At 50.1% G+C, this 21,315-nt stretch overlaps 1 protein-coding gene across 2 annotated transcripts in view; it reads left to right on the top strand.

Moving 5' to 3' along the window:
- The window catches only part of USP20 (ubiquitin specific peptidase 20), a 647,940-nt gene that overhangs the window by 542,089 nt on the left and 84,536 nt on the right, over positions 1 to 21,315 (top strand). For both annotated transcript variants that reach the window (XM_085613993.1, XM_085613994.1), the window contains exon 23: positions 60 to 131. In XM_085613993.1, the coding sequence (XP_085470119.1) occupies positions 60 to 131 (72 nt within the window). The remainder of the gene's footprint in view (positions 1 to 59; positions 132 to 21,315) is intronic.

The raw sequence follows: 21,315 nt of genomic DNA, 5'->3' as shown, positions 1-21,315 counted from the left end.
GCAGAGTGGGTTCTACAAAAGCTGCAGTTACTGAGCTTGTTTTTTTTCTTTGCTTTTAGAACCCCCAGGACCAATTGACAACAGTAAGATTGCTCAGACGAAAGGTGGCAGCCATGTGCAGCTGAAGCAGGGTAAGAATCAGCTTTTCCTTCTCTTATCTCATATGCTGCTAACATCCAGGGCACTTAAGCAGGGCTGGAAAACCCTAACAATTAATCTAATGTTTGGGACTTCACTGAAAATTCATACGATGCAGAACCTGGATTACAAGTAATTATGCATTTTCCTTCCCTTCCCTGCCCAAAGAACCTCTGAGAATTGAAGCAGTTCTAGAAGTTGCCTCCTTTTCAAGCGGTGCCTCCTACCCCCACCATCTTCACGGCTTGCTCTGGCCTTCCTACTTCAACTATGGAGAACTGAAGCAGTTCTAGAGGTTGACAACGTCGTGCCCGCCTTCAGCCTCAGGGCACAGCAGCAGAGGCGGGAGTTGATTCCCTTCTTATCTCCCTGCCTAAACCTCTGGAAAGGGATCTTGTGTTGGAAGGTGACCTTAAACCCTCCCCTCACCTGGAGCTCAGAGAGAGTTCATTTAAAATTCTTTATTCGGCATATAAAAAAACCATAAAAGTGACAGTTTGTCCATGGAGCCTACAGTGCAAATGTTTTTTTTTAAAAAGAACAGAAAACAATTCATCAGTCTCAAATCTACATAGTGCAATTTCAATATGTAAATAAAAGCATATACATCACTTATAACATGTCCCTCGTCAGTCCACCTCAGAGAGAGTTGATGGCTAACACAGTGTATCCCTGCCATTCCGCTCTTTCTCTGGCCTCCCGCAGACCTCTGGGAGCTGAAATAGAGTTTGAGGCTGACAGCCTCGTCCACAGAAACCACTTTTTCAACAACCCCCTCCCCTACATCATCTATAGGCACTGGAGCGGCACAAGTGGTAGATTGTAATTCCTAGCCCCAAGCTCTTGGAAATGTTGTGTGGACGTGGTCCTTGGCCCCCCTGTGCACTCATTTCTTCTTGCCAAGTAGTGAAAGGCCTGGATTCTTAACGGTCATTAACCATTCCTCTTATCTCTGACTTAGAAAATACTACTTATCTTGAAAATATTATGTTCGAGGCATATGAGCTGCAGATTGTACACTTAGCATTGTACACTTAGCATAGGTCGCCATCTGGTGTTGGGCCCGGATGTTTGCAGTTTGTTTTTCTTCTTGGACCGTCTTTGGAAGTCACGAGTTTGGTGACTCCTCCTTCGGTCCGTACTGCGCATGGGCTTCGGCTCCATCCTCAGATTGTTTTTTTCCGCCATCGGGCTCGGATGTGATACTTCGTGCTCCGGCTTCGAACTTCTACGGTTCCAGCCTCGACGGAAAATCCTCGATTCTTCGAGTCCCTTCATCATCTTCATCTCTCGAAGCGGCACTTTTCCATCCCGTACATCGACACCGGCCTTCGGGCCCTCCGCGACTCCGGTCCCGGCCGATGGAAAGGACTCCGTTTAAAAAGTGCCCAAAATGTGGGTCTAAATTTCCCCACACCGACCTCCATCAGGTGTGTAACCTTTGCCTCTCTCCGGAACACGAGGCTAGAGACTGCCCCGCCTGCAAGTCTTTTCGATCGAAGAAAACGATCCGAGATCGAAGAGCTCGACGCACCATGGCGCACTCATCCTCTGCAGCTCCACCGGACATCTTCGGAGACGACGCCGAAGCTTCGGGGCAGACACACACCGAACGGGGGGAAGACATCGTCAGCGCTTCCGAGGCCGACGACTCAGACCTGGAGGACGTCACACCAGGACAGCGGGCCGTGAGTACTATGCCCCCTCCCAACCCCGCACCGAAAACCAAAGAGACTCCGGTTACTCCCTCGCCTGCCGGCCTGGGCAAAACCAAAACCAAAGCCTCGATCACCCCACCTTCGGGCCCGGTGTCGAAGCACCCAAAGTCTCACGGCAGCTCGGGATCGAGCCAGCCGACGCACGGTGCCGATAAACAGCATCCGGCACCAAAGCCTGCAAAATCCAGCTCGACTCCGAAACCACCGGTGCCGAAGCCTGGACACTCGGGGCCGACCAAACACAAACAGAAATCGGTCGGCACCGATGCTCCGGCGCCGAAACAGCATTCGACGCCGAAACACACGGAGACCTCGAAAAAGCATGGCGTACACAGAACATCGAAACCTCCGGTTCCGAAATCGCCGGTGCCGACAGACGACTCGGCGCCATTGGCTCTGTTTACACCAGACCCTTTACAAAAGACTTTGTCCAGAGATCCCAAGACTGGCCTTTTGACTGTAATCACTAAGAAACGTCGCCTTGAGGCTCCGGCTCCTCCTCCTCCACCCAAAAAGAGGGACTCAGCTACTTCTCCCCTCAGAGTACCCTCCCCACTGCCACCCCCCCTCCCACCTCCACCCCCTCCACCTTTACCTCACTACGATCCGGCCCCATCCCCAGATCCGGATGACGGGGACCCGGACAATGACCCAGGGGACGCCCCATTGGATTCCACTCCACCAAGGACCCCAGATCCATGGGAGGATTATAATAACCCTGACATACCTAATGCACCTCAAGACGACCTATACCCATCAAGGCCGTCTCCTCCAGAGGACTCTTTAGGTTTCCACCATTTAGTGCAGAGAGCAGCACACTACCATGGGGTGGACATGCACAGTGAACCAGTGGAAGAATACTTCCTACTGGATACATTTGATTTACAAGACCGTTCCACTGCTATTTTACCCATGCTTAAGGGTGTCACCAAGCACGCTACAGAGGTATTCAAAGACCCTGTCAGAGCCAGAGTACTAAACCCTAGAATAGAGAAGAAGTACAAGGCGGCACCCACAGACCCTGCATACATCAAGGGCCCTGCTCCCCTAGATTCCCTAGTTGTCTCCACAGCTAGAAAGCGGGCTAACTCCCAATCCTCAGGAGATGCCCCACCGCCAGACAAGGAATCTAAACTTCTGGACGCGTCTGGTAAACGCACCGCCTACCAGGCTGCAAACATGTGGCGCATTGCAAATACACAAGCACTGCTTGCGCGATATGATAGAGCACACTATGACGAACTAGAGGCTCTTATGCAGCACCTTCCAGAAAAATACAAGCGCCAAGCTCATGACCTGATACAGGAGGGCAAACTAATCACAAACACCTCCATTAAGTGTGCCCTCGATGCAGCAGACACTGCTTCTAGAGCCATAAATACCAGTGTCCTGCTTCGCCGCCATGCCTGGCTCAGGATATCAGGGTTCAAGCCTGAGGTCCAGACATCAATACTCAATCACACCTTTGACCAGCAAACACTCTTTGGCCCAAAGGTAGACGAAGCGCTAGAAAAAATGAAGAAAGATACAGACACAGCGAAGTCTATGGGAGCGCTCCAAACACAAGCCTCTAAGCGTTCCTTTCGACGCTCGTCCTTTCGTGGCACAGGTAGAGGCTCCTCCACCGATAATGCCTCTACCTCCTACAAATCCCCTCCTCAAAATACCTTTTCAAAGGGCAACCAAAGAGGTGGTTACAGAGGCAACAACAATAAGGGCAGGGGCAAAACCAACAACACCCGTTCTGCCACCCCACCCGCACAATGACTCCCCCCCGCTCCCCCCAGACCATTCCACCCCGGTCGGGGGCAGACTACAAGATTTTATTCACGTATGGGAGTCCATAACATCGGACAAATGGGTGACCCAAATCATTCGGTCAGGGTACTGTCTCGAGCTAACATCTACCCCACCCAACATCCCACCAAAGCACCGCCCAATGTCCCAAAAACATTCCACACTGCTCAAACAAGAGGTACTCTCGCTCCTCCAGAAACACGCTATAGAGCAGGTACCCGTCAATCAACGAAATCTAGGGGTCTACTCCCTATATTTCTTAATCCCAAAGAGAGACGAGACCCTCAGACCCATTCTGGATCTCCGGCCTCTAAATGCCTACATACATTCAGACCACTTTCACATGGTCACCTTACAACAAGTCCTCCCACTCCTCTGCCAGGGAGACTTTCTCACAACACTGGATCTGAAAGACGCGTACTTTCACATTCCAATACACCCCTCTCACAGGAAATACCTCAGGTTCGTGGTGGACGGGCAACATTACCAATTCAAGGTTCTCCCCTTCGGGGTCACCACTGCACCACGGGTGTTTACCAAATGCCTAGCAGTAGTAGCAGCACACCTCAGACGTCAACATATTCACGTCTTCCCTTACTTAGACGACTGGCTGATAAAAGCCGCGTCCTACCACCGATGCGTGCAACATACAAACAGCACCATCCAACTGCTTCATCAGCTAGGCTTCACGGTGAACTACCAAAAGTCCCACCTCATACCATCTCACACGAAGCAATATCTCGGGGCCACTATAGACACCTCAAAAGGTATTGCCTATCCAAACTCAGCCAGAATCACAAGCATTCTAGCCTTACGCAAAATATTCCTTCCTCAACACTCTCTCCCAGCAAGAGTGTTTATGAAGCTCATAGGGATGATGGCATCTTGCATCTTCATAGTGCCCCATGCAAGACTCCACATGCGTCCACTTCAGGAGTGCCTAGCACAACAGTGGAACCAGGCCCAGGGTCAGCTGACGGATCTGGTGTTGGTGGACGGCCGCACACATCACTCTCTGCAGTGGTGGAACACCACAAACCTTTCCAAAGGACGGCCGTTCCTGGACCCGGTTCCTCAAGTGACTCTAACAGCGGACGCATCGCTCTCCGGCTGGGGAGCGCACCTCTTACACCTCACAATGCAAGGTCTATGGACGCCACAGCAAAAAACGCTCCACATCAACCATCTGGAGCTTTTGGCGATCTTTCTAGCCCTAAAATCTTTCCAAAAGCAGATCTCAGGCAAAGCAGTCCTCATTCGCACAGACAACATGACTGCGATGTATTATATACAGAAACAGGGGGGGACACACTCTCCCCAGCTCTCCCGCTTAGCCCAGAGCATATGGAGATGGGCAATTCCCCAAAACATCTTTCTCCTGGCACAGCATGTTCCAGGCGTACAAAACACCATAGCAGATCTGCTCAGCAGACAGACTCAACAACTACACGAATGGGAACTGCATCCACAAGTTCTTCACCCATTCTTCCAACAGTGGGGGCATCCTCAAATAGACCTCTTCGCCACCCACGAAAACAAAAAATGCCCAAGCTTCGCCGCCAGATACCCACACCCATTGTCCAAGGGCAATGCGATATGGATGAACTGGTCAGGCAGATTTGCATACGCCTTTCCACCTCTCCCACTAATTCCATTAGTGGTCAGGAAACTACAACAGCACTCCCTCACACTCATTCTGGTAGCTCCAACGTGGGCGAGGCAGCCGTGGTACACCACGCTACTACAACTATCAGTGGTACCACATCAAAAACTGTACCTATCCCCATGCCTCCTAACCCAGAACCATGGAGAAATCAGGCACCCGGACCCAGCTCAGCTCAACCTGGCGATCTGGCTCCTGAAATCTTAGAATTCGGGTACCTTAATCTTCCCCCTGATTGCATGAACATCATCATGGAAGCCAGACGTCCTACCACTAGAGCATGCTATGCCGCAAAGTGGAAAAGATTTGTAATGTACTGCCGTAACAATACAATCAACCCTTTAGATGCATCCATACAGCATATCATATGCTATCTGCTCCATCTTCACAGGTGTAACCTGGCATATTCATCCATACGCCTACACCTAGCAGCGATCGCTGCCTATCTACAAAACAGACAGCATTTATCTCTCTTCAGAGTGCCCGCTATTAAAGCCTTCATGGAAGGCATTAAACGAGTAATTCCTCCCAGGGCACCACCCTCCCCTGTATGGAATCTAAATTTAGTCCTTACACGACTTATGGGTCCACCCTTCGAACCAATGCACAAATGTGAGCTACAATTTCTCACCTGGAAAACAGCTTTCCTTGTAGCTATCACTTCCCTTAGAAGGGTTGGTGAAATACAAGCGTTCACCATACAGGAACCCTACATACAAATGCATCACAGCAAGGTCATACTTCGCACAAATCCGAAGTTCCTGCCCAAAGTCATTTCCCCCTTCCACCTCAATCAATCAGTGGAATTACCTGTCTTCTTTTCGCAACCCCAATCTGTTGCGGAAAGGGCCTTACACACACTGGATGTGAAAAGGGCGTTGCTATACTACATACAAAGAACGCAACCCTTCAGGAAGACCAAACAGTTGTTCGTTTCCTTCTCTCCACCACATAAAGGCAATCCCATCTCAAAATCAGGGATAGCTAGGTGGATTGTAAAATGCATACAAATTTGCTATCAGAAGGCAAAGAGAACATTATCTGTTCCCCCTAAAGCCCACTCTACAAGAAAGTTAGGGGCTTCTATGGCTTTTCTAGGGAATATACCCTTAGATGACATATGCAAGGCAGCCACATGGTCTACACCGCACACATTCACAAAACACTACTGTGTAGATGTGCACTCCCAGCAGCAAGCTAGGGTGGGCCAGGCTGTACTAAAGACACTTTTTCAAACAGCTGCAACGGATACCGGTGGTCGCCGCTAAGGTTGGGTACTGCTATATAATCTATGCTAAGTGTACAATCTGCAGCTCATATGCCTCGAACGGAATATGCTACTTACCAGTATGCATCTGTTCTTGGCATGTAGAGCTGCAGAGTTGTACACGCCCACCCGCCTCCCCGGCTACCTGTATCCGTTCCAGTACATCTTATTTAGATACTACACACATGGGTTTCTCACTGTGATTACCAAGCTCCATCATTTCCCTGTTGGCGAAAAACAATCTGAGGATGGAGCCGAAGCCCATGCGCAGTACGGACCGAAGGAGGAGTCACCAAACTCGTGACTTCCAAAGACGGTCCAAGAAGAAAAACAAACTGCAAACATCCGGGCCCAACACCAGATGGCGACCTATGCTAAGTGTACAATGCTAAGTGTACAACTCTGCAGCTCTACATGCCAAGAACAGATGCATACTGGTAAGTAGCATATTCCTTTCATGGGGAGATTCTTTTTCACCAAATGTACTCATGTTAAGGTTGTCAAATGTATACTTTTATCTTGTAATTCCCACACCATTGTTTTTCTTTATCCAATACTGGATCTCTCATAGATTCATATGGGCGTTTTATTGCTATTTTTGAGGCTGGGAATCTTCAGTTGCAGTTGTTAAACACTGGGATAACACCACTTGCTTTAAAACTGCATTCTATATACTATCCCCCTCGTATTCTGACCCACACACCAGCCTATGAGGTGAAGTAGAAGTCCGCTTCATTACCACCAGATGCAAAAACAACTATTGATGGACAGAATGCAGAACAATGTCATACATTCACCCCAGTACAGAGATCTGGGCCTAAATCCATCGTTTTTTTGCTCACCATGCCATTCCAGTTTGAACCCAGCCATATGCAAATCAGTCTTGACCCTGTGCCCCATGGGAACAGTCCAGCCCGAACTGCCAAGCCAGGTCCTCCCTGGACTGGAAACAAGCATCCTAGGACCGGTTTCGGGCTTTCAGCCCTCGTCAGCCAGGATAGCTTGATTCCAGTGGCATGGAGAGCAAGGGACTCACGTCTGAGCATACCCTTCCCACTCGGGGTGACAAATGCAAAAACAACAATTGATGGACAGAATGCAGAACAATGTCATACATTCACCCCAGTACAGAGATCTGGGCCTAAATCCATCGTTTTTTTGCTCACCATGCCATTCCAGTTTGAACCCAGCCATATGCAAATCAGTCTTGACCCTGTGCCCCATGGGAACAGTCCAGCCCGAACTGCCAAGCCAGGTACTCCCTGGACTGGAAACAAGCATCCTAGGACCGGTTTCGGGCTTTCAGCCCTCGTGAGCCAGGATAGCTTGATTCCAGTGGCATGGAGAGCAAGGGACTCACGTCTGAGCATACCCTTCCCACTCGGGGTGACAAATGCAAAAACAACAATTGATGGACAGAATGCAGAACAATGTCATACATTCACCCCAGTACAGAGATCTGGGCCTAAATCCATCGTTTTTTTGCTCACCATGCCATTCCAGTTTGAACCCAGCCATATGCAAATCAGTCTTGACCCTGTGCCCCATGGAACAGTCCAGCCCGAACTGCCAAGCCAGGTCCTCCCTGGACTGGAAACAAGCATCCTAGGACCGGTTTCGGGCTTTCAGCCCTCGTCAGCCAGGATAGCTTGATTCCAGTGGCATGGAGAGCAAGGGACTCACGTCTGAGCATACCCTTCCCACTCGGGGTGACAAATGCAAAAACAACAATTGATGGACAGAATGCAGAACAATGTCATACATTCACCCCAGTACAGAGATCTGGGCCTAAATCCATCGTTTTTTTGCTCACCATGCCATTCCAGTTTGAACCTAGCCATATGCAAATCAGTCTTGACCCTGTGCCCCATGGGAACAGTCCAGCCCGAACTGCCAAGCCAGGTCCTCCCTGGACTGGAAACAAGCATCCTAGGACCGGTTTCGGGCTTTCAGCCCTCGTCAGCCAGGATAGCTTGATTCCAGTGGCATGGAGAGCAAGGGACTCACGTCTGAGCATACCCTTCCCACTCGGGGTGACAAATGCAAAAACAACAATTGATGGACAGAATGCAGAACAATGTCATACATTCACCCCAGTACAGAGATCTGGGCCAAAATCCATCGTTTTTTTGCTCACCATGCCATTCCAGTTTGAACCCAGCCATATGCAAATCAGTCTTGACCCTGTGCCCCATGGGAACAGTCCAGCCCGAACTGCCAAGCCAGGTCCTCCCTGGACTGGAAACAAGCATCCTAGGACCGGTTTCGGGCTTTCAGCCCTCGTGAGCCAGGATAGCTTGATTCCAGTGGCATGGAGAGCAAGGGACTCACGTCTGAGCATACCCTTCCCACTCGGGGTGACAAATGCAAAAACAACAATTGATGGACAGAATGCAGAACAATGTCATACATTCACCCCAGTACAGAGATCTGGGCCTAAATCCATCGTTTTTTTGCTCACCATGCCATTCCAGTTTGAACCCAGCCATATGCAAATCAGTCTTGACCCTGTGCCCCATGGGAACAGTCCAGCCCGAACTGCCAAGCCAGGTCCTCCCTGGACTGGAAACAAGCATCCTAGGACCGGTTTCGGGCTTTCAGCCCTCGTGAGCCAGGATAGCTTGATTCCAGTGGCATGGAGAGCAAGGGACTCACGTCTGAGCATACCCTTCCCACTCGGGGTGACAAATGCAAAAACAACAATTGATGGACAGAATGCAGAACAATGTCATACATTCACCACCAGAGGCTTCCAAAGCTCAGATTTTTCTCCTGCATGACAATTGAATGGAAATCCTCAAACGTGTTGCTCAAAGAACACTTATGACACTAAGACAACACTTCTGTGTTTTAAGATTCTCTCTGATATCCATGAACCGTAGACTATCTTTGTGAAAGTGGGGGACCCCAGGAGCACTTTTATAAAGAAAAGTTTTAGAAAAACATGAAATGAAGAAAAATATGTCTGTATGACGTAACACTTTCTAATTCCTTTTTTTCAGTTTTAAATAATATATCCAGGAATCCAAATTGAACAGAGCATACATTTGGCTGAAAGCACGCCCGGTTTTGCCTTTTTCTAAAAGCAAGGGTGAAAAATAGACTCCGATGAGCTGTATGCTTGCAGGGCCAAGCTGAACATGCAATTTTAAGAATTCCATAATCTGTCCATCTTTCCATCATGTAGTGTAGTCGCGGTGAAGGATTTTTTTTTTTTTTGGTTGAGTCGAGAAGGATCACCGAAAAGACTGCCTGTCCTAAAGATATTGTTGGCTAAAAAGTTAGATTTCTATTTTCTTTTTTTTTACATTATATTTTTATTGGTTTTATACAATGAAATCAAAAACAAACAATGAGAGTCACAATTGTCAGTCATTTTATAGCGTAGCTATCTACAAATCACGTGCAACTTCTAAGATATACCCAAAAATCAGTCGTTTTTTTCCAATGATTGCGCTGATCTCTGTTGCATTTCCATTTCAACAGTTGAGGAAATACACAGGTCCCCCCGGTATTCATTCATTCCACTTGCCAGGACATTATGACGGTGACTAATAATGAGCGCCGTGCCCGATTGGTCAGGGTGTACCAAAGATGAAATCACTGAGACCAAACGCAGGGCCAGCAGGTTCGCCAGGATTTTCGCCTCCACATTTATTAAGGAAATCGGCCTGTATGAGCCGCAGTTCTCGGCGGGTTTCCCCGGCTTACGCATAACCACTATTGAGGCCAGCCTTTGGTCCTCTGACAAGACCCCTTTCTCATAGCTTTCGTCATACATAGCCCGCCGAGGAGGCGCTGCATGGGAAGCAACCATTTTCAGAAATTCTATTGGCATCCCATTTGGACCCATCGCCTTCCCTGACTGAATATTGTTGATGGCTTTCTTAATTTTGTCATCTGTAAGCTCTTCTTCTAAAGAATCTGTCTTCCTCTGAAAGTGTAGGCAGTTGCATATCCACAAGGAGTTGTCGGGAATCTTCTGCCGTATAAGTGGTTGAAGGGTATATATTGTTTCTAAATGGTCAGCAAATGCATTTGCTATATCTTGTGGGTTTGTAATCTGCTGTGTATCATGAAGGGTCAGCCTGGGCACCCACCTCTCACCCTGCTCTCTCCTTTCCAGCCAGGCTAGCAGCTTCCCAGCCCTGTCCCCCATTTCATAAAGCTTGTGTTGGGTATGTAGAAGTTTGGCCCTCATATGTTCCTCCACTAAGGTCTTATATTCTAGCTGTTTAATCGTGAGTCGGTGTATAGCTGTATCTGTGGGAGATCTTATGCTCTCATCTTCCAGTTGTTGGAGTTCGCTTTCCACCTGCGAAAGCTGTTGCTGTCGTTTTTTACTATAGCCCACTTTTAACGCCAGTGCTTGCCCCTTCACCACCACCTTAAAGGCCTCCCATATGGTCTGTGCTGAATCTATTGATACGACATTATCTTTGAAGTAGTTAATGGTCTGTGTGAGTAGGTTCACTCGTATATCCGGGATTTTAAGCAGCCACGGGCTGAGAACTATGGTGGCCAGTGGGTGGTGTGTGAAGTATGAATGTATGACCCACACTGGCGAGTGATCCGAAATTCTTCTCGGTAGAGCATGGGGGTTGGGGAAGTAACCGATGTCTGCGGCCTGTGTTAAGAAGTAGTCAATGCGGGACATACTTTTGTGGGCGTTAGAATAGTAAGTGTAGTGGGTCCCATCTGGTTGTAGAGATCGCCATATGTCTGTGAGGCCCATGGCCTTCGTAAACTCGGCCATGTGTGTATGGAGACGTGACTGGGTACATGTTGGATGCCTATCTCTTTGGTCGTCCATGGTCATGTTGAAGTCTCCCCCCAAGATCCAGCTACCCATTGGGAGGTCTACAAATATTTTCTCCAGGTCTACCAATGCTTCTTTACCTAATGCTGGCGGAAGGTATGCTGAGACCACATTAAGCGCTTTCCCTTCCCATTGCGCCTCCAATACAGCAAATCTTCCCCCCGGATCCGCCCAGGTACGTGTCCGAGTGAGTGCCAGATTCTTTTTAACCAGGATACCTGTCCCTCGGGATCCCGAGGAATAGTCGGCATGAATAAGGAGCTTGTATCCCCACCGCGTGAGAGCTTTGGGTTTGTTACCAACTAAATGTGTCTCTTGCAGTAACACAATATCGGGGACCTGTCTTTTAAGATAGTGTTGTACAATACCCCTTTTGATTTTCTCCCCAATCCCATTTACGTTCCAGGTCAGCACCGTGAGTGATACTTCTTTCTTAGCTTCCATCAGACTGGCCGTGGGTAGGGAGATAGGAGTATCTAGCATAAACCCAGGGCTCATCCCCTGTATTCCGCTGTTTCGGCGACCTTTGCATATCTCTCCTCAGATGAGTGGGTGCAGTGGTATATAGGAGACCCGTGACTCTACTGCCTAGCTGGGTAGTAGCAATAACTGTATTCATGCATGACTTGTTGCTTTTTGTGACTCTTGAACACACATAAACGTTAACCCCCCTTCCCTCCTCCCTCAACTCCTGTGCCTCCCCCTCCCTGCCCCCCTGCCGTTGGATTTAAAACTACCCACACCCAAACCAGGAAGAATGCCTATCGCCCTGACCCCTCCTCCCCCCCCAAATACTAATAGGTTCTGGCAGTCCGCCCTCCTTCCCTCGCCTTAGGCTGAATTAGCCATTGTCTCATTTTGATTACAAGTATGAATCTGGTCCCCCTCACATCAATAGCTGTCCCTTCAGTATGTAGCAGTTCACAGGCACCAGATCACGAACCACCATAGTCCCCTGTTGAAGGGGGGAAATACCCCGGCGTCCCTGTCGTACAGTCACACTATTGGAGTCACTTATCTGTGTTTGGCACTGCCCCATCTGTATTTTGAAGAGTCGTCTTTGCAGCTGCGCATGATCGATCACATCTCCTCCCGGAAAGGATCGTCACTTCATTCAGCCCCCTGATTGTATCCATTTGGTCGAAGGCCGTCATTTCCTCCTCTGCATGGCTTTTCAATGTGCCGCCGTCCCTCCAGCCAGTCCCATGCGTCCATTGGCGAGGAAAAGAACCATGTCTTGCCATCCGATTCTATTCTGAGCCTTGCTGGGAAAAGCATGGCGTGTTTCACCCCCTTGTCATGCAACGCCTTCTTCACTGCGAGGAAGCTGCGACTTTGAGCTTGGACCTTCGTGGTGAAGTCAGGGAAGGTGATCACGTTGTTTTCGAATTTGAGCGGAGGGTTGGCTCGTGCGGTTTGAAGTATTACGTCCCGATCTCTGTAGTTAAAGACTCGCGCAATGATCGGCCGTGGTGGTGCCCCTGGTTTAGGTCGCCCCCTCTGGGACGCGATGGGCCCGTTCAATAGAGAAGTAGTCTGAGAGTCTCTTAGGCTGCAAATGCTTTAGGATCAGATCTTTCACGAAGAGATCCACCGCTGGTCCCTCCGCCTGTTCTGGGACCCCTTCGTATTCGTCTAGTTGTTTCTCCATAGCAGCATGCTGGTCTTGTAGTTTACTCACTTGCTGTTGGAGCAGGGAAGTATCCTTATGAAGTTCTGTGGTTGTATCTTCCAGGTCTTTCACCTTAGCGTCCATTTTGCGAAGATCTGCATGGATAAGGGACACTTCAATGTTAACCGTATCAATGCGGGCTTTCAAGGATGTGTGCACTCCTGTTATTGCTTCCATTATGTAATGGAGCGTTAGGTCAGGTTGTGGTTGGGGGTTAATCGGCCTATCTGGGGCTTCTTGCTGTGTGCTTTCCTGCCCCTCCACCGTTTTAGTCCAGGCGAACTTGGCCAGTTTATTTTGGGCCGTTGGTTTGGGCCCCTTTCCGCTCGCCATTGCCAGGCAGCAAATTATTCCTGTGTTTAAGTCCTTCAGGCCGAGTCCCAGTACTCTACGCCGCCTGCCCAGGGGGGGTTTTGTCCCTCTGGCAGCCTGTCGGGATTTTCTGGAAACTACCCCCTAGCTAACACTCCCGGCACCTTGCGTGGCCTTATGTCTCTCGGGGCAGGAGGTGTTATCTCGTGGCGCCCTGACTCTCACCCACCGTTCCCAGCGCTGTTCTATCACTGAGCTCGGTCCAGGACGCCGTTCAGGATGGGGGAGTCTTCACTCTGCACCCCGCTCCTCACTATGTGCCTGGAGGTACCCCGCACATATATTCCATTACGCTTTGGCGAACCTGAGCCTTGTCACAGACGGACTCAGCGAACGCGCCTGCCAATACTTCCCTCTTCAGCCTCCTTTGCCACAGTCTGCCGGTCTGAGGAGTGTTCCCGCTCCTAGTTAGGCATGGATCACAGGCCACGCACCGATTGCTGTTGGCAAGCGTGTGGGGCGACCACGCCCAGAGCACCGATGCACTGTAACCCACCGGCCTCTAAAACCGGGGCCTCAATTTTGCTCGTCCCAGCTCACCTCACTGCCGCCTACCGCCTCGATTCTTCCACTGCAGCGCTGGCAATCTGTTTGGGTCAGAATGTCACATTTACACTATCTGCTTCCGGCTGCTTCGATGTCGTCTCCACTTCGGTGAGGGTCTCTTGTGCTCCAAGTGCCCCCGCCACGCACTGCGTGCGATCACGCCCAGAGCGCCGGATCCGTGGGCCTCACAGGCCTCTGAAGCCGCAACCTCCATATTGCTCGTCGCGGCTCACCTCACTGCCACCTGCCGCTTCGAGTCCACTCCGCTGCGTCGGCGGTACCGTAGCCGTCACACCGAGCGCCGCTGACAGTCTCTACTTTCCGGCTTCTCCGGTATGCGGGAGACCCAAGGAAGCCTCTCGGGGCCCTCTGCTTCCACTCCTTCTCCTCTAGGACGCCTCCATTTTCTACATCCCGGCCGTCGCAGCTCTGTAATCCAGCCAAAGTCTTTGTTCAGGGACGGCTTTGGGCAACACATGTTGCCACCGGAATCAGGGGCTGGAGATCCACCAGATGTTTGAGAAAGTGGGGCTAATGCGCAGCCATTCCTAACGGCTGCTGGCCACGCCCCCCAAAAGTTTGATTTTTCATAGCGTGTTTTCCTTTCTCTGGTGTGATATTCTCCTCACTTTCTTCTTTGCGCCACCTTGCAGGCTTTCTTTGACAGGTGCTCGCTTGGTTCGGTGTAATCCTGGAAGGATGACCACAATGTATGTTTTATGTGCCTTCTGGAATTTCTCTCCATGAAAATCTGCTTAGAAATGACATAGAAGACTCAAGGAGAGAAAATGAGTCTTCTCTGCTCAGCAGGGGAAGGTTAGCGGCTCTCACTTGCAGTCCAACAGCTCCATTAGGTCAAGGAACTCCATCTTCTTTGTCTTCTGTCCTGGGTATGACCAGGTCTGGCCCCTCAAATAAGCCCTCTAATCCTTCGTTTTGTTCATAATATTCCTAGCACACGTTGAGGCCTTGTGGATCTTTCCATCCGACGTTGAGTAATTTGATGTCAAGATGCTCCCTCAGTGTTAAAGTCTGCTTCGACGTCGACAGCTATAGAGTTGAGACAAGGGTCTTACTTACTCACCATGTCTCCCCAGGTTAGACTCAGACATATGCAAATCAGTCTTGACCCTGTTCCTTATGGGAATAGTCCTGCCTGAAGTGCCAAGCCAGAACCTTCCTGGACCGGAAACAAGCATCCTGGGACCAGTTTTGAGGCATCACCCCTCATCAGCCAGGCTAGCTTGAATCCATTGACACAGTGAGCCCGGGACCCACGTCTGGTCCAGGGAAGACCTGACCTGTCAGTTCTCGCTGGACTGTTCTCAGGGGGATCAGGGTCAAGACTGAGTTGCATATGCCTGGGTCTAAACTGGAAGGGCGGGCGTGCAAGAAAAATGATGGATTCAACCCAGATCTGTGACTTGATTGAATGTTTGATTAATTCAGCATTCCCTCCATCTGTTCTTTTTGCATTTGTCACCCTAAGTAGGAAGGGTATGCCCAAACGTGGCTCTCGTGCTCATTACGCCACCAGATTCTAGCTAGCCTATCCGATATGGGGTGTTCCCCCTAAAGCGGTCCTAGGATTCTTGTTTCTAGTCCACGGAAGACCTGGCCCGGCAATTAAGGCTGGACTGTTCCCATGTGAAACAGGGTCACGACTGATTTGCATATGGTTGGGTGTAAACTGGAAGGCCGTGGTGTGCTAAAAAACGATGCATTTAACCCAGATCTGTGACTGGGGGGTGAATGTTTTATTAATTCAGCATTCCGTTCATCATCTGTTCTTTTTGCATTCAACACATTTGAGCTCACTGCAGGCCTTGGCTCCATACGTGCCGACTTATAAATGACAGCCTGAAAAAAACAAAATTCAGTGTGTGGATTGGGAGGATTCCACTGATGTTCCTTATAATCAATGGCGGTACTAATGGAGAGGATTCAAAGCCACAGTTAGGACTGTGATGCTGTCCAGGAACTAAAAGAGGTTACCCACAACAAAGATGACAATGAGGAGGTGAACAATTTACTCCACCCGCGTTATACTGATACAGGCTTCTATCTCAACCTTCAGAAGGCAAGTGGTTTGTTCCCCGGAAACTGAATTGGAGTTGACTCTAGGCCCCCTAATAAATAGAGTGGGTCATTTGTGGTGGTTGTTCGGGGGGCCCCACGGGTTTTCGATTTACAGTTGCCCACAGAGGATTTTAATGGAGACAGAGTGTGAAATTTTGCAACCCGACTTCTAAGCCCTTACTGCTGATTAACATATTTATAACTGAGGCTCCTATAGCAATCTGGTCCAGACATTGTTTTACACCACCTATGAGCTGCTTGATTCATCAGTGCTACAGGGCTGCTCCTGGGGAGCCACCCTTCCTAATGCAACACAACTCCAGAGAGTTTTGTCATTCAGGCTTCAGCAAGCTAGGTGAACCGTAATGCTTTGCTTACTGCTCCTCCGAGCAGGAAGTGCAAAAATATTGACACCGTAGGCAAAATTGCTTTTTTTCCCCTCTTACTGTTTGGCCCTGCAGTTATTGAACGCTGTATGCTTTCTGGCCTGTGGGGCATGGTGAGTGAGATCTTGCCCATGGGGCATGGCGAGTGAGATCTTGCCCATTCTCTGAGGACTTTCAGGCTTCATTTATTCAAACTCTACATGACGGCCATGATGTAGCCAAATACATCCTTTGGACTGGTCTGGACACTGCAAACTGGGTTGGCCGTGCCATGGACAGTAGTTCTGTTGTAGAACAAAGTGCTTGGATGTGTGCCCACCAGAAATATTTTTGTCATTGATGGACACGCCGTTTGAGAGAGTCAGGCTTCGTATTGCGGAGGCGGATTCGGCTGAGAGATGATATAAGGACAGCCGGACTATAGCTTCCTGCCTCAGGGTTACTTTCCCTCACTCACCTGTTCCACGAGCAGAACCAGAAATTCCAGGGCTGCCCAAGGGGTCTTGCCTACCGACTGAGGTAGCCTTCAAAGCTTTCTCAGCTTCCTTTGGGGGCTTCCGCTTGAGGAGCGATGGATGGAGGCTGTGACCACAAGCAGATACAGCAGTTCCCACCAGCTACAACTGGTCCCAAGTTCTTTACTTGGTCCTCTGATGGAAATAGTGAAACTGTAAAGCCCAGAATTGGATTTTGCTTACCTGGATGATGTGCACTTATGGGTCTTTCAGGTTGTTCAATATTCCTATGCACCCCTCAACATCGTTCTCCAGTTTGTGAACAGACATCAGCTGCTCATGACTGCAATCCTAGCCAGATAAGTTTAGATGATGCTTACCAGGAGTGCGATCGAAATGGTAACTGAGGCATAGAGGGGTACAGGATTGAAGGGGCTGAAGCCGATGTTAGACCTCTGTCTTCCGACCACCTTCCTCATGAAGGAAAAGTTCAAAATGCAGACGTTAGCTCATGTTCTAGTGACCTTGTATCCTGTGGACTGGAGAATGACCTTGGACTGGCAGGACGTGCGCCTATTAATTATTATTATTTTTTATTATTATGTAGTAGAAGTAGAATAATAGTTATATTGATAAAGTGCCGGTGATACCTAGAAAGGAGTCCTGGCAACAGCCAAATGCAGTGTACTCAACAGTTGTGAAACACATTAAAGGATGTAAAGTCAAGTTTATAGAGCTTTCCTGAAGACCAGCAGCTACCTGGTGGAGCAAAGACAAGGAAGTAAATTGTTCCAAAGATGTGCATCTTGACAGGAAAAGCTTTGCCACCTGCTTGTGCCCCTTAAAACTAAACGATAGGCAGGTTATATCTGCAGAATGCAGATGAAGATTTGGTCTGTACTGTTCAAACTTCTGTTAAAGAAACCAGGACCCATCCTGATGAATAGCCTTGTGTATGATGCAGAGGGATTTAAACATAACCCTAGGGGGCGTGGCCAAGATCACAGCCGTGTGAGACATGCCTCAGAGTCTCTCCGGCGCCATCGTCAATAAGCATCGATTTTGCAGCCCGGTGCGCACCTTTTTTGCTCTGCCCGATATGCCAGGGGTGTTGTTATCCACCCGAGCGAGGCTGGGAGGAGCGGCGTAGCTGCGGGAGGGTGAGCGGCGACAACGAAGACCGACGAGTGGGAGAGCAGTAGGCGAGAGGCTGGGCCTTTCTGCTGAAGAGACGGCCCGCCTTAAACGGAGGAGCGGAGAGTGAGCGGGCCCTGCGGCAGGCCGGAAAGAAACCCTGGTTGAAGGGGTGGCAACGCTGGTTTGTAGGGCCGCAATCAACAGCTGGGGTGCATGGACCATGCAAAGCCCAACAACAGAGCCGGGACCCGTATCGGAGTGGCGTGGCAGATCACCAGGTGCAGAGCAATAGGAGCTCGCCGGAGTCATTCAGCGGCAGGAGGTGGCCGGGACAGTACAACGCGACCAGATGCTGTGCAGTGTTTGCTGAGGAGGACTGCGGGGCCCAAATGACATCATGGTGAGTCCTGCTTGAGGCCCCTGAGAAGTGAGCGGTTGCTGCTAGGAGACTGCTGTCGACGACCCCCCCCCCCTGTGCTACGGTGATTGCACAAGGTGCGAGACTTGCCCATAATCCCCTCCCGGCACACATGTGCCTGACCTCAGGCAAGGGGCCTAGCGCTGGGGGAGGGGAGCAGCCCTTTGGGCCCCACATGGCACTGTGATGAAGACTTACATGGAGGGTAGGGGCGCCTAGCTGATTGCCGGTGCGGAAGATACGGCCCTTGTGAAGAGACGACCTGGAAGCAAATGCTATCTCCTGCTGGGGGGGCTGGTACTGAATTGCATCCCATGCGCCCTGTGACTACTGCTGGATAGAGAAGCGCACCGGCAGAGCCTCCAGTTACAAAGGGAAGCAGACGGACCTCTCTCCGTGGTGGCACACGTGGCCCCGGCACTCTACTCCCCTTAAAACATTACACAGACTTGCCATTGGCTCCTGGTGCACGGAGTGGGCCTACATTGGCAGACTGAGGCCTGGTCCTCCCACGTGGCGGAGACTGTTCCACCATAGCACGAGTAGACTATGGGAGGCAGGCAGAGCGAGGAAGGGCTCTCCACGAGCAACAAATTGCTGGAATAGCGCCTAGAGCCCATAGCTTTGCCTTCTTCTCTCACGGGCCAGCGGTGGGATAGGAGGTATTCCACCCACGTGTAGACGCGCTTGAGGGACTGAGCGTAGGCTTCCTCAGGCAGAGGACTATCAAGAAGGAGTGTCGTCCAAGGCTTAAAGAACCCTGGCAGCAGGCCCCACGGATACAGGCACGCCCGGAGATGACGATGGCTGCGCCACGGGCAAAAAAGATAGAACAGTAAAAGACATGTTGAAACAACCAGTGGCGTCTACCACGGCAAGCACGACGGCGGGAGACAAAGACTTAAAAGAGGGTACGGAGGCTTCTGACGCCCCTGCAACTAACGCTCTTCACCTCACTCTGAGAAGGCTTCCTTACAATGCAAACCTAACTCTAAGCAGACCTAAAGGAGGTTAGAAAGACTCTTGATGAAGTAGAGGATTGTGTAGTATCCCTGGAAGAAAGAGAAACCACCAGGGATGAAGAGCTGGAGATGATGCAGCAGGAAATTCTAAGACTTCATGAACAACATATCGAACTGCAGGCAGCGTCAGACGACCTAGAAAACCGCTCGCACAGAAATAACTTGCGCATCATTGGAGCGCCATCTCAAGCAGAATGTGCCCGGAGGAAATACAGATTAATATAGTGCATCGTGTGGGTCTCCCTAAAAGTAGCAAGGTTCCTCCGCCTGATATCCTGGTATGTGTCCACGACTTCCAATTGAAAGAGAATATAATTCGCCTTGCACTGAAGGCCCACCCGGTCCAATTCAGAGGCCATACGCTCTCCCTTTTTCAGGATCTCTGCTTGACCACGCTCTCCAAGAGTAGGGAATTCCGAGCGTAACTGCACACCTCAGGGAGAAGGGGATACCATATTCGTGGGGCCATCCCTTTCGCATCATCTTCAGATATGAGAGCAAGCTATGGGAGATAAAAATCCTTGAAAGAAGCACAGGGAGTATTGGGCATAGCGACAGATTCACCTCAAGGTGAGAACAGCGGATCCCTACGGGACTGGAAAACCAAAGATTCTCGCTGGCGGCGAGTTGGTGGGTCTTCAGCCAGTAACAAACCTGACCCAGACACTATCGCCAATGAACGAAAAGCAGTGATCAACGCTCTTGCCTCCTCGCCGGAAAGGCCCATCTCCCCCTGATTCGTCTGATTAGGGCACCGGTCTTTACAGGTACGGATGGCGCCGGGAGACTCCCTCCGAACAGTCAACTCCTCTCTAAGTGACCACAGTTGACGCCGGCGATTCCACCCTCGCGAAGCAGATGAAGTCTTGTCGACCCCCCACAGAGAGTCCTCATAGATTGACGAACTGATGTCACCATTGGAGATAAGACTATTTGTTTATGTTGATACAAAAAGAAAGTTTGTTGTTCCTTTTTGGGGTTGGGGTTGTTCTCTCTCTCCTCCCATACTCTTACTCTCCCCTCATCGACTTTGCATGGTAATTGGGGCTCGCGCATGGGACAGAGGATCCTGCGGGTTTCATAGGAATCCAACCATGCACGATATAGATAATGCTAAATGCCTCCCCCTTGGTGTAGATAGATGGTGGGCAAAACACTTAAAATTGTTAGCCTTAATGTTCGGGGCCTTAACCACCCAGTGAAGCGCACAGCGATCTTGTTCCTCTTGGAGAATTCTCAGGGGGATATTTGCCTTTTACAAGAAACCCACCTTCTATAGTTTGGACATACACCGCATGCGCTCCAGGCGATTTCCCATCCAGGTATGGTCCTTCAACGCATCCCAAAAGACTAATGGGGTCGCTATCTTGTTTAGTGCGAGATTCAAGGTCAAACTCCTCTCTACTGTTGCCGAGATTAAAGGCCGACTACTAGCTGTCAGAATCCAGTGGGAGGCATTTCAATTCACATTAGCTAGCATATACACTCCGAACACACAGCTGGAACAGTTCCTGCGCAAAGCCCTGGGGGAGACGTTAACGTCTGCTGATGCCAAGACTCTTGTGGGTGGTGACCTTAACTTAGTAATGGACACAAACCTAGATTGCTCAGGACAACGATCCACACAGGTGGGGGTCCTGTCGCAAGATGGGAAATGCTGGCTCTCTGAGCATGGCTTTCTGGATGTCTGGCGCAATCACCACCCAGCCACCAGAGACTATACACACTACTCGGCAGCGCACAAAATGTACGCACGCATAGACCATTTTTTGGCTTAGCCCAAGCTGGTGCTGAGCCTTTCCGACTCCACCATCGAACCCCGCTCG

Source organism: Triturus cristatus, chromosome 1_2, assembly GCF_964204655.1.
Source record: "Triturus cristatus chromosome 1_2, aTriCri1.1, whole genome shotgun sequence".
NCBI classification, from domain to species: domain Eukaryota; kingdom Metazoa; phylum Chordata; class Amphibia; order Caudata; family Salamandridae; genus Triturus; species Triturus cristatus.
The sequence above is the reverse complement of the archived record's forward strand: the minus strand, read 5'-3'. Positions and strand labels throughout refer to the sequence as shown.